Below are 13,472 nucleotides of genomic sequence, written 5' to 3'. Positions count from 1 at the left end.
TTTTTTCTTGTGTATTTTCAGCTTAAGTTATTATTATTCTATGCAGTTTGCAGTCTACGTTGAAGTGATAGAAACTATTACCAAAAAAAATGCTAATGCTTTATCTGGCGTTTTAAATTTGACTGGTAAATAGAACTTGTACGCTTCCAGTGACATTCAGTGTTTGTATTCTAAGTCTTCTGTTTGTGTGCAGTAAACACAGACGGCTATGGGTATTATTGCTTGTGCTGAGTGAGAGCTTATCTGGCTTCATTCTAATGTACTGACGTTTTCCTCGCTGTTTGTTGTTTCAGATTTTCAAGGTGCAAACCGCGAGATCGCCAAGCTCTCCTACGCCTATCACTGACTAATATCCAAGCCATTCTCTTGGTACTTACTCCCTTCGTTTGACAACTGCCACCGACGTCGTTCTTCTCAACTCCAGTCTTGACAACAAGATGGCCGGCGAACTTCAGAAGCTGATCCAGAACTGCAACGGAGCTTTCCACTCCGACCTGATGAAGATGTTCGTGGCCAAACACCGGAGCGACAGCAGCAGCAGCAGCAACAACGCCAAGCCCCAGCCCGCCGGCATCCACCCCGGCAACAACAAGACGAGCGGGGCCAGCATCTTCAACACCACCACCACCACCAACACCACCAACACCACCACAAGCATCGACACCACCGACAACGCTAACATCCTCATGCAGAAGACCTTGACAGACAACCACCACAACCTCAACAACAAAACCGACACCACCAACACCACCGACACACCCACCATCACCACGGACAACAAGACGGCGACCTTGACCCTGAACGGTGGGGCCAGCCCTCAGGTGGACAACCAGAACGTCAACGCCAACCTGAACCAGGTGGGCAGCAAGCCGGCGGCCTGCCCGGAAGTGCCGGACCCCAACGCCAACCTGTCGGAGGTGAACGCCGTGCTGCAGGAGGTGCGCGGCGCCCTGTCGGAGTCGCGGCAGCAGCTGGTGCAGCAGGTGACGGAGGCCGCCGTGGACGCCCACCTGACCACGTGCATCAACACGCAGCAGGCTGTGGCCGAGGCCAGGACCCGCTTCATGGCCATGAAGGCCTCTGGGCAGCTGGTGAGTGTTTGGTTGTTTGGTTTGGTGTTTCCGGGGTTGGGTTTGTTTTGGGTTGGGTTTGTTTTTGTATGCTTAGTGTCTTTCACCTCCCCCTGGGGTATAGGCCGTCAACAAATGACCTCCATAGTTCCCTATCCTTGTGCCTTTGCCTTTATCTGGCTCCAGGTGTTTTTCGTTGCTTTTTTTTTTGGGGGGGGGGGGGGGGTGGTGGTGATGGTTATGGTCTTGGATAAGTCAAGTCCAATCAGTTTTTCAATCATATCTGAACATAGACTCATATTGCGATGCTAATCAGTTGTGTCAGCATAATCTGTAATGGTGGTAGTTAGTGCTTGGACAAGACAACTGAATTTTTTTTCTATTGTTTTGAAGAGAAAGGAGGAAAAATGTACTACAATTTTTAAACGTTAAATTTGACTAGAATTTAAGACAGTGTCGTTATTATTTGTTTTTGCTGACGTCTCTCCGAGGTGGTCATTATCAAGTGCAGAGGACACCTTTCAGTCTCAAAGTCCATGTATAGTTTAAAGGGTGTACATCGTGTTAAAACGTGATTCTGCTAAAAGGATAAGGAAAACAAAAACCCATTCAGTGACCAGTCGTGTTCACTCGAGTACTACTACTCGTAATTCAGCAAAGGGATAGGAAGGAAACGAGTGGTACATTGTTAAAAAAAATAATTCCGTTTTTCCAGTCCTGAACGATACATAGAGGATGGTTGTATATATGTGTATACATGTATAATACTAATGTGTACTGGCCCAACACTCGGCTTATATCACAGATTGACATAAGTTTACATTTGGGCCAACAGCAAAGTGAGAGCTGTATATTCAGTGGTTTCTCCAGTCAATGGGAAACCATTTACAGCTTAGTCTTTTGTAAAGGACTATGACTCTCAAACTAGGAGGCAAAATTGCACTGGCTGTTAGTGCTGCAGCCTTGTGGGCTAGTTGGCCTTTGGGAACCATCCCAACGCCGACTGTCCTAAAAACCCTCTTGGCCGAGAGAGTGGGGATGTAACTTGGGCAAGACACTCTCCACCATAATCAAATTCTAGCCCAAATAGTCGGAACAGCAGTTGCCTCCTCTGCTGTTCTGATGGCCATAGTCGGACACGACTGACTATCATATATACTAATGTATACTATGTGTATGTGTGTGTGCAGCCGGACATGAGCAAGCTGTCGCTGAGCGCTGGGTCCATGTGGGAAAAGATGATGGACCAGATGATGCCTGAAATGACCAAGACCATGAACTTCTTCAAAATGCTGCCTGGTAAGCATTTATACAGCCCCTATCTGTCCTGCATAACGCAGTTAACTTGAAGTATTTTCAGTGTCTGTTGTCTGGTGGTTATGCACCTCAGTGACAAAGAAGCGAGTGGTTTATAGGTACGAGCCCCAAATATGGACTGGGAGTACGTTTTGACTCCCACCGTCCACTTTACCTCGAGTCGTAGTCTGGATGCCAGTCTTTCATTTCAGATGAATATGAAAAACCGAGGTCCCGTGTTCAGCATGCACAGGTCTAGCACTTAGAACTACATAATGCAATTCTCTCTCTCCCTCTCTCTCTCTCTCTCTCTCTCTCTCTCTCTCTGTGTGTGTGTTTCTGTCTCTCTCTTTTACTCACTCACTCACTCTCTCTTTCCATTTCTTAGGCTGCTTTGTCAACTGAGTGAGAAACACACACACACACACACACACACTCATTCCCTCCCTCCCTCCCTTCCTCCCTCCTCCTATCTGACCCTTCTGTTTCCCTCTGTCCGCTCGCCCCCCCCCCCCCCCTTTTCACCATGCTCCCCCCCCCTTCTCTCTATATATATATATTCCTATTCCTCTGGTGATGGTACCCAACATACAACAGAATGACAACGGCGCCCCGCCCCCTTGTGTTTGTGTGTGTGTGCAGGGTTCAGCGAGCTTCGGCCTGAGGACCAGATGAAGCTGATCAAGGCCGGCAGCTTCGAGGTCATGATGACCCGCTTCGCCATGCTCATCGACCACGAGAAGGACACCATGCTGGACCCTTCCCACAAGATGGTCGTTCCTAGGTGAGCTGCTTCACCTTTTGGATTCCGTGACACACAGAGACAGAGAGAGAGACCGAGAGACAGAGAGAGACAGAGAGAGAGACAGAGAGAGACAGAGAGAGAGACCGAGAGACAGAGAGACGGGTTTAGAGACACAGAAGGGGTACAGATGAAGAACGAAAGACTAGGAAGAGACATGGACAGAAAGACAGACAGACAGACAAAGAGATAGTAAGAAACACAAAGACAGGAGAGAGAGAGAGAGCGGGGGGCGGGGGGGGGGGGGTGAGGGGTTAGAGACACAGATGGGTACAGACGGAGAAAGACCGCCCTCCCCCCCCCCCCCGCCCCCCCACCAAAAAAGAAAAGAAGAAACCCAGAAAGAAACATGAATAGAAAGACAGAGACAGTCAGATAGACTGAGATAGAAAGAGACACATAGACAGAGGAAGACAGGAGACAGAGAGACAGACAGACAGAGAGAGAGAGAGAGAGAGTAGCCATATGACAAAACCTCAAGGTTAAAAAGTGTTTCACCGTCCAACTTTTTTTGTTTTTGTTTTCTGACTCAGAGACCGAGACCGAGTTATCTGTAACTAAATTACCTAGAAACCGTGTTTCCTGTTCTTCAGACACCCCCCCCCTCCCCGCCCCCCCCCCTCTCTCTCTCTCTCTCTCTTTCTGCCCCCCTCTCTCTCTACCCCCTTCTGTCTCTCTCTCTCTGTGACAGTTTGACATTTTAGTAGCTGTAACGAGTATCTCCTCTAGAACGAAAAAAAAAAAGAGTCAGAATTGAAATGGCTGCTATTTGTTCAACTGCCCCCATTTGGGGGGGGTATTAGTCTGGTGCAGAGCACGTTCGCTCAGGGATTTTAATCTAACTGTATGTCGTTTCAGACAAATGTCACACAGACACACACGCACACTCACACACACACACACACACACATACACACACGTCACACACACACACACACACACACACACACACACACACACACACACACGTCACTTTATTACCTTTCACTGTCTGCTCGTACTTTCTGCTAGTACACGTGCACCTTAATCTCCCAGTCTCTTGTCTTTGGTTTCTGCCTGTCCGTTTCTCTTGTCACAAGGACGGATTGGAAGACTGGGCAATGCCCTAAAATCTTTTATCCTTGAGTAATCAAGTTTTTGAATCTCTCTCTCTGTCTCTCTCTCTGTCTCTCTTTCTCTCCTTACTCCACCTCCTCCTCCACCCTCTCTCTCTCTCTCTCCATCCTCCACTTCCCACCTCCTTTCCCTCTTTCTCTCCCCTCTCTGCTCCCCCCCCCCCCCAACTTCCCTTACACGATACTGACGAAGCAGCGTTCTCTCCTTCTCTGTCCCCCCACCTCTCTCTCTCTCTCTCCTTCACCTCTCCTCTCCCCCCCTCTCTATCTACTTCCTCGACCTCCCCTCCTCCTCCTCTCTCTCTCTCCTCCACCTTCCCCCCCCCCCTTCTCTCTCCTTCCTCGACCTTCCCTCCTCCCCACCCTCCCTCTCTCTCTCTCTCTCCCCCCCCCCTCCAACCTCCCCAATCCTCCCAACTTCCCTCACACAGCGAGGACGATATCTAAAGAAGCAGCGGTTCTCCCTCTTGTGTGTACACAGACACGTGGTGAAGGCTATGCCCATGGGCGGATTCCTGGACGGGTTCTTCCACGTGGGCGCCCAGTTCAACCCCGTGGGTCTGACCGACGGCGAGATCGCCTTGTTCACCGCCGTGCTGGTCTTCAGCCCCAGCCGGCCCGGGCTGGGCGACGCGCGGCTCGTCTCGGGTCTCCAGTCCCTCTACCAGCAGGCGTTGTTCTGTCTGCTCAAGGAGAACCACTCTGGTGAGTCTTCTAATGGGGTGGTTAGGGGGGTGGGGTGGGGGGGGGGGGAGAGGGGAGGTGAGGGGGATGTCTGTGAGGAGGAATGGAAGTGGGGGGGTTCTGTTTTAGAGAGGGAGAGAGAGAGGGAGGGAGAGAGGGAGGGAAGGAGACACAGAGGGAGAGAATGAGGGAGGGAGACAGAGAGAGAGAGGGAGGTAGGGAGACAGAGAGAGAGAGAGAGTGACGCTTTGACATTTTATTGTCATTACCTGTAAGGGTCTATTGACAAGGGGGTGACGAGGATTAATTCTGGAATCCCCTTAAGTGCAAAATAACATTCTGCTTATTAGCGTTTCATCAACAAACAAACAAAAAATCTCTAGATATCACTCTCTCACAATACATGAAACAAGCGGGTGGGGACAGAGAGAGAGAGAGAGAGAGAGAGAGAGAGAGAGAAACGAACTTTGAAACGAAACGAAATTTATTCAGTTTAGGCCAAGACACCCCATCCTGAAGGGGGGGGTGGGTGGGTGGGGGATCAGTAAGGAAGGACAGAGCAGAGCAAACCTAACGAAACAGTCGATTCCTTTTTTGATTCTGTGTTACCACAGACCATGAGAACTTTAACTAAAAAACAAGCCGATGTTCCTGGTGGTGGTGTTTTTTTTTTTTCCTGTGCTATTGATCACACAGACCCTGAGAGAACCTTAAAAAAAACCTAACCAAGCCGGTGTTTCTCTTTTTCTCTTCTTGTTCTCCAGACCCTTAAATGACCTTAGGCTACAGTTTATTCCACAAAAATATCATAGACATCCATCTCTGTTTCGTGACTTTCCTTGCTAATGTCATCAACAAATGAAACCATTGTAAAAAAACAGTTCGCTATATACTTGTATAAGGCATTCAAAACCCGCAGTTTGATATGTGATAAATTGTGCTTTTTGTGTGTGCATGTGCATTGCTAGAATTGTTGTTAAATGTTTTCTGTTCCACATTGTTCTGGAATGTAACAATTTGAGGGGCTACGGCCTATATTGATTAAAAATTGTTCATTCGTTCGTTCGTTCAGACCCTGAGGCCAAGCTGACCAAGGTGCTGAGCCTGGTGCCCATGTTCCGGCGCATCAACGAGGAGCACTCCAAGGCCCTGGGTGCCATGAAGATGCAGTCCCCGGACGCCTTCTCCAAGCAGTTCCCGCCCGTCCACAAGGAGCTCTACTCCGGTGACAACCAGTGAGACTTGCCTGTCCGCTGCACGTGACAACCGGTCACTTTTTTTGGGGGGGTCTTTTTTTTTGGGGGGGGGGGGGGTATTTTTTTTGTCTGTTTTTTTTTCTGTTTTTTTTTTTTGCACAGAGCACTGGACGTTTTTATTATTTTTATTTTGGGTTGGGTTTGGGGGGTTTGGGGGTTGTTAATTAAGTCGACACGCTTTTCAGTGATAATCGAGGCATTTTGCTACCAAGTGCTCTTGGTGGTTGAGTCATCTTGCTACAAAAAAATGCTATTGAATGTTAAGAGATTTTGCTACAAAATGCTCTTGATGGTTGAGACGCTTTACTACAAAGCGCTTCTGTGATGGTTGAGACATATTTACTACAAAGTGCTCCTGACGGTTAAGACATTTTGCTACAAAGCGCTCTTGGGTGTTTATCACCTGTTTGCGTTATGTATGTATACAGTTGGAGAACCGTATCCACCTGCTGTATCTCCACGAAGTGAATCTAGAGCGTTGCATGTCTATTTATATCATTGTGGTGACTGCTCTGCTCACTTGCTCATCAGAGCTATTGCTCAGCACGTTATGAGTTTGACTGATCAAAATGTTTCGGGTCTTCACCCTGTATTGTCTTCAAATCTGAAGTGTTCTGCTGGAGACCAGGATACAAATGTGCAGCACTTACATACAGATTGATTCTCTCTCTCTCTCTTCTTTCACACACACACACACACACACACACACACACACACACACGCATACACACACACACACACACATACACACACACACGCATACACACACACACACACACACACACACACACACACAAAGCACAAGACATGCATACAAACACTCTCTTACAATACATCACTTTCCATCATTCAAAAGTTGTTACACTGTCTGACAGCGAATGTTTTTTGTATTTTTTTGTGGCTTGTTTCAGTTATATTATAAAGTGTTCATAATACTCAACCGATGGGTCAGTGCAATAGAGAGCAGTCGTTTATTTGCCCAGAATGAATGGGCCTTTTTTTTTTCTTCTATTTTATTTATTTTGGTTTGATAATGGAATGATGCTCATTATATCGCAGCATTTTCTCGCTCAAGCAGTGTCAACGTGTTATGCACAGAATACTTTTGTGGACCAACGTACTTCCTATCATTTGCATTATCATGTACCACGTTTTTGTGTGTGTGTGTGTGTGTGTGTGTGTGTGTGTGTGTGTGTTTGTTTGTTTGTTTTTTGTTGTTGTTGTTTTTTGTTCTTTGTTTGCTGTAAAGTGGTTAATTACTACTGCTGACCAAGTTTGGTACATATTCTGCTGCGCACAAATAATTGTTATGAGAAAGCAGTCCTGTGTGTGCAAGTGTGTGTGTGTGTGTGTGTGTGTGTGTGAGGTGGGCGAGAGGGGGGTGGGGGGTGGGGTGGAGGGGGCAGGAGAGAGAGGATAATTCGATGTTTGGGCTTTAATGGGTTAAATGTTGATTACTTGTTCGTTGATGTTCTTTAAGCATTGACTTGCACACAGACTGTGATAGTACAGATGTTGGGTTTTTTTTTTATATGTGGGGGACCTGCTCTTGAGACTTGAGACTGAAAGAGGCACAGGCAGAGAGAGAGAGAGAGTGTGTGTGAGAGAGAGAGAGAGAGAGAGAAAGCCCCAAACGACCAATCAAACTTGACTTGTGTTCAACGATATTTAACGGGCCAGTAACTTAATCTTAAGACGTATGTGAGCGTGAAGAACACTGAGCATCATCAGTACCAAATGTTGGCAGCACGAAGGAACAGAATGAAAAGTGAGAGAGAGTGACTGCAGTGCCAGTTGATGTGTGTTTGAAATCGATGTAAACACGAAGTTTCAAAGCAGCAAGTCAGTATCAAACTTGGTTCGACAGCTTCAGTTTCAAGATGGGGGTGAATGCGCAGTTATGGATTTGAAAGGCTTGTTTTTTTGTCTGCAAGACATCAAAGTTGTTAGGATGTTTTTTTTTAACACTGAGTGATATTGGGCTGCGATGATGGATGAAGGTTGTGTGTGTGTGTGTGTGTGTGTGTGTGTGTGTGTGTGTTGCGACCACTTTACTTTGGAGAAATCAATCTCAACGGATGAAGTACTCATGAGTGCACAAAATTTATGTGAATTTTTGTACATAAAAATGTTATTCTTATATATCAAACTTACACGTTGTATTGTGTGTACGTGCGTGCGTGTGTGTGTGTGTGTGTGTGTGTGTGTGTGTGTGTGTTATCGGTAAGCAAGGTGTGCGCGAGTACAAATGATATTTTTATACAATACTCTCAATCTCTGTCTGATTTTTATACAATACTCTCAGTCTCTGTCTGTTTGTCTATCTGTCTGTCTGTCTCTCTCTCTCTCTGTCCCTCTCTCTCTCTCTCTCTTCGATTTGTTCACGTTGTTTGGAAAATGATCTGGGATGAAAGCGAATAAAAATGAAAAACAAATGTGAATATGACTTTTGGTGTGGTGTCACTCTCTCTCTCTGGATGACTGTCCTGTTTTCTCTCTCTCTCTCTCTCTCTCTCTCTCTCTCTCTCTCTCTCTCTCTCTCTTTTCTTCCTCTCGAGTGTGTGTGTGTGTGTGTCACGTGTGTGTGTGTGTGACACAGAGAGAGAGAGAGAGATGGGTGATGGGGCATGATGGTGATGAGAGGGACAGATCGAGAGGGCGCTGTGAAGCGAAAAAAAAAAAAAAAAAAAAAAAAAAACCATCCCAAAGAAGAAAACTGTGTTCAGTGTGGAAAGAAAAAAAAACACAACTTTGTGTTATAGAATTCCCTGCAATACAGTAACACACATCACTGAACACAAGACAATCTGCAGCGCCGTCCGGCGATCAGTGAAGGAGCCCAATACAGTCACGGTCACGGTCCAATGTACTAGTACAGCACAGTTCAGACTGAAAAGTATAGTACAGTACAGCAAAGCACAGTTGCACAGTACAATACAGTGACAGTGTATGACAGTACGCATGTAAACGTTGTAATGTAATCGAAGATGAAAACCATTTTATAAACAATTGTGTCCTTTACAATGACCTGCGGCAAAAACATCTGAACTCTGAAGGTCAATCGTATGTTCACTTGATGAAGAATGGTTCTGTTTACAGTATTCGTAAACTATGCGTTTATATATTTAATGCCCTGAAGATACGACAGGAATTCTGTGACAACAATGATGAAAGTTAGAATTAATTTACAATGCACGAGAAGCACTTTTGTTCTACAGGTTAAGTTAGTACGTATTTTACATTTTGTTGTGGTTGAGTGATCACCATACTGTGTACTTTTGACCTCTTTCTAGGGGCCGGAGGCCTGGAGATTAAAGTTTTGTTCTTGTTCTTGTTAAAATACAGTGACAGTGCAGTGCAATACAGCACCAGTACACCCGGTACACGGTCAGCACAGCGCAGTACAGCACAAATACAGTACTTTACAATGCAATACTAGTACATTGCTAACGCAACACAACCCGGTCACTGATGCAGGACTAATATTTTTACTTCGGTAATGCACATCCAGAAGAGAAAACAAAGCTCTCTTCAATATTTGTACATCTCTTTTACCTCGAACACCACATATAATAAGCAAAAAGCCAGCAAGACGCAAGCAGGCAATGAGCATGTAACCTCCAAAGTGCCTGTGTTCATGTTGGGGGGAAGTGTCTCTGTGTGTGTGTGTGTGTGTGTGTGTGTGTGTGGTGGGGGAAAGGTGGGGGTCAGGGGGGGGGGGGGGGGGGGGGGGGGGGGGGGGGGGGCTGAGGGGGACAATACCAAACTGGTATAACCGCTTTTTTTCTGCTGCTCTTTACCTTCCTCACCCCCTCCCCTGTATTGCCCCCCCCCCCTCACCCCCTCACCTCCTCAACCCCATCCCCGCCCTCCCCCCTTCTTTCTCGACCGACTCTCTCTCTCTCTCTTTCCCTCCCCCCCCCAAACCTCTCCCCCCACGCCCTCCCCCCCCCCCCCCGAAACCTCCTCTTCACCCAAACTTCCCCCCCCCCTCCTCCCCACCCCCACCCCACCCCACCCCCCTTATTTCTCTTTTTTCAGTCTCAATTTCTTTCTTTTCTTGTGTTTTGCTCAGCTCTTACGTCACCGACTCTGTGGCGGCTGTCATGCCATGCCAGGAGCCGTACCGTGTCTCTTGTTACAGCGACTCACTGACCTGTGAACGACCCCTTCGCCTTCACCTTTTTTTTTTTTATTTTTTTAATTTGGGGAGGAAGAGGAGAAAGAGGAGGAGGAGGAAGAGGGGGCGTGGGACAGGGGTTGTGGAGGTATAAGGGGGGTATGGGGGGTGTCGCTGCCGCCGCCGGGGGTTATAGTATTAGTATAGATAGAAACTAAAACCCCAGCAGAGAGACTGAGGAGCGGGGGGGGGGGGAGGGAGGAGGTGGGGTTGTGTAGCAAGGGGTGGAGGAGACATCAGTGGAGGTGGAGGGGGTTATAGGGTTTGGAAAGGAAAAAAAAATAATATAGAAGGAACGAAGAGTGAACATAAGCAGGAGGGGGGAAAGGGGGGGGAGAGAGTTTGCGGGAGGGGGTGTTGGGGGGCGGGTGGGGGGGGGGGGGGGAAGGAGGGAGGAAGATGACGGTGTCTGCACACTTACTACAGACAGTATTATTATAGCACTGACAAAGTAAATAGCCAGCTCTCGAGAGGTCGTGAGAACTGTGGAGACCACCCCCCCCCCAACCACCCCACCCCCCCCCCCTCCTTCAAAACCCCGCCGCCGCCCCCTGCCCCCAACTATTATATACCCCTTTCCTGCGGCCCCCCCCCCCTCCACCTCCTCCCCCGTCGTTCTACCCCCTCCCTATCTAAAACCCTGCAGTTTACCTCCACCCCATCTCTTTTAAAACTACAGTGTAGCTGAACGTTGGTTGTTGGAGGGAGCTGGGGACGTGGGGGGGTGGTGTGTGTGTGTGTGTGTGTGTGTGTGTGTGGAGGGGGTGTGTGTGCGTGTGTGTGTGTGGTGTGTGTGTGGTGTGTGCGTGTGTGTGTGTGGAGGGTGTGTGTGTGTGCGTGTGTGTGTGTGTGTGTGTGTGTGTGTGTGTGTGTGTGTGTGTGTGTTGAAATGCGTCCTTTGAGGCTAGGATGTAAAAAAAAAAAAAAAGTGTCTGTATCGGTATCCGTCTGTTTTTCTGTGTCTGTATTTTCTCCCCCTGTGTCTGTGCCTCTGTGTGTTTAGTGTATACTGTCAGGTACATAATGCGCATCTGCCATGACTGGCCTGCATATATACCTTGTTTACACGTCAGTGGTATAGGCTGCGCGTGTAGATCCACGTGCATAGATTTCTCACTTTGTGTGCAAAAAGAAGGGCTTGTTCCATTACTTCCAAAATGACAGCTCAGTGGGGGCAAACAGCGTGTGCATATGCGTGTACACTTGCTGTCCTTTACAGACATGACTATGCCACACCTCCTGTCAGGGCAGACATGACCATGCCACACCTTCTGTCAGGACAGACATGACCATGCCACACCTCCTGTCAGGACAGACAGACATGACCATGCCACACCTCCTGTCAGGACAGACAGACATGACCATGCCACACCTCCTGTCAAGACAGACAGACATGACCATGCCACACCTCCTGTCAGGACAGACAGACATGACCATGCCACACCTCCTGTCAGGACAGACATGACGATGCTACACCTCCTGTCAGGACAGACATGACCATGCCACACCTCCTGTCAGGACAGACATGACCATGCCACACCTCCTGTCAGGACAGACATGACCATGCCACACCTCCTGTCAGGACAGACATGACCATGCCACACCTCCTGTCAGGACAGACATGACCATGCCACACCTCCTGTCAGGACAGGACACACATGACCATGCCACACCTCCTGTCAGGACAGACATGACCATGCTACACCTCCTGTCAGGACAGACATGACCATGCCACACCTCCTGTCAGGACAGACAGACATGACCATGCCACACCTCCTGTCAGGACAGACATGACCATGCTACACCTCCTGTCAGGACAGACATGACGATGCCACACCTCCTGTCAGGACAGACATGACCATGCCACACCTCCTGTCAGGCCAGACAGACATGACCATGCCACACCTCCTGTCAGGACAGATATGACCATGCCACACCTCCTGTCAGGACAGACATGACGAAGCTACACCTCCTGTCAGGACAGACAGACATGACCATGCCACACCTCCTGTCAGGACAGACGGACATGACCATGCCACACCTCCTGTCAGGACTGACAGACATGACCATGCCACACCTCCTGTCAGGACAGACGGACATGACCATGCCACACCTCCTGTCAGGACTGACAGACATGACCATGCCACACCTCCTGTCAGGACAGACGGACATGACCATGCCACACCTCCTGTCAGGACTGACAGACATGACCATGCCACACCTCCTGTCAGGACAGAAAGACATGACCATGCCACACCTCCTGTCAGGACAGACATGACCATGCCACACCTCCTGTCAGGACAGGACAGACATGACCATGTCACACCTCCTGTCAGGACAGGACACACATGACCATGCCACACCTCCTGTCAGGACAGGACACACATGACCATGCCACACCTCCTGTCAGGACAGACATGACCATGTCACACCTCCTGTCAGGACAGACATGACCATGCCACACCTCCTGTCAGGACAGACAGACATGACCGTGCCACACCTCCTGTCAGGACAGACAGACATGACCATGCCACACCTCCTGTCAGGACAGACAGACATGACCGTGCCACACCTCCTGTCAGGACAGACATGACCATGCCACACCTTCTGTCAGGACAGACATGACATGCCACACCTCCTGTCAGGACAGGACAGACATGACCATGCCACACCTCCTGTCAGGACAGACATGACCATGCCACACCTCCTGTCAGGACAGACAGACATGACCATGCCACACCTCCTGTCAGGACAGACAGACATGACCATGCCACACCTCCTGTCAGGACAGACAGACATGACCATGCCACACCTCCTGTCAGGACAGGACACACATGACCATGCCACACCTCCTGTCAGGACAGACATGACCATGCCACACCTCCTGTCAGGACAGGACAGACATGACCATGCCACACCTCCTGTCAGGACAGACAGACATGACCATGCCACACCTCCTGTCAGGACAGGACACACATGACCATGCCACACCTCCTGTCAGGACAGACATGACCATGCCACACCTCCTGTCAGGACAGACAGACATGACCATGCCACACCTCCTGTCAG

The 13,472-nt window shown here is 48.8% G+C and overlaps 1 protein-coding gene across 1 annotated transcript in view; it reads left to right on the top strand.

Moving 5' to 3' along the window:
* The window catches only part of LOC143299464 (nuclear hormone receptor E75-like), a 6,418-nt gene extending 158 nt beyond the window's left edge, over nucleotides 1-6,260 (top strand). Inside the window, exons 2-6 of the mRNA XM_076612683.1 lie at nucleotides 294-1,091; nucleotides 2,261-2,369; nucleotides 3,009-3,150; nucleotides 4,765-4,988; nucleotides 6,040-6,260. Coding sequence (XP_076468798.1) covers nucleotides 438-1,091; nucleotides 2,261-2,369; nucleotides 3,009-3,150; nucleotides 4,765-4,988; nucleotides 6,040-6,206 — 1,296 coding nt within the window. The 5' untranslated portion in view covers nucleotides 294-437 and the 3' untranslated portion in view covers nucleotides 6,207-6,260. The remainder of the gene's footprint in view (nucleotides 1-293; nucleotides 1,092-2,260; nucleotides 2,370-3,008; nucleotides 3,151-4,764; nucleotides 4,989-6,039) is intronic.
* Nucleotides 6,261-13,472: the final 7,212 nt, after the last annotated feature.

The sequence above is a fragment of the Babylonia areolata genome, chromosome 25, assembly GCF_041734735.1.
Source record: "Babylonia areolata isolate BAREFJ2019XMU chromosome 25, ASM4173473v1, whole genome shotgun sequence".
Lineage (NCBI taxonomy): Eukaryota > Metazoa > Mollusca > Gastropoda > Neogastropoda > Buccinidae > Babylonia > Babylonia areolata.
Note: the sequence above shows the minus strand (reverse complement) of the source record. Positions and strands in the feature narration are given on the sequence as shown.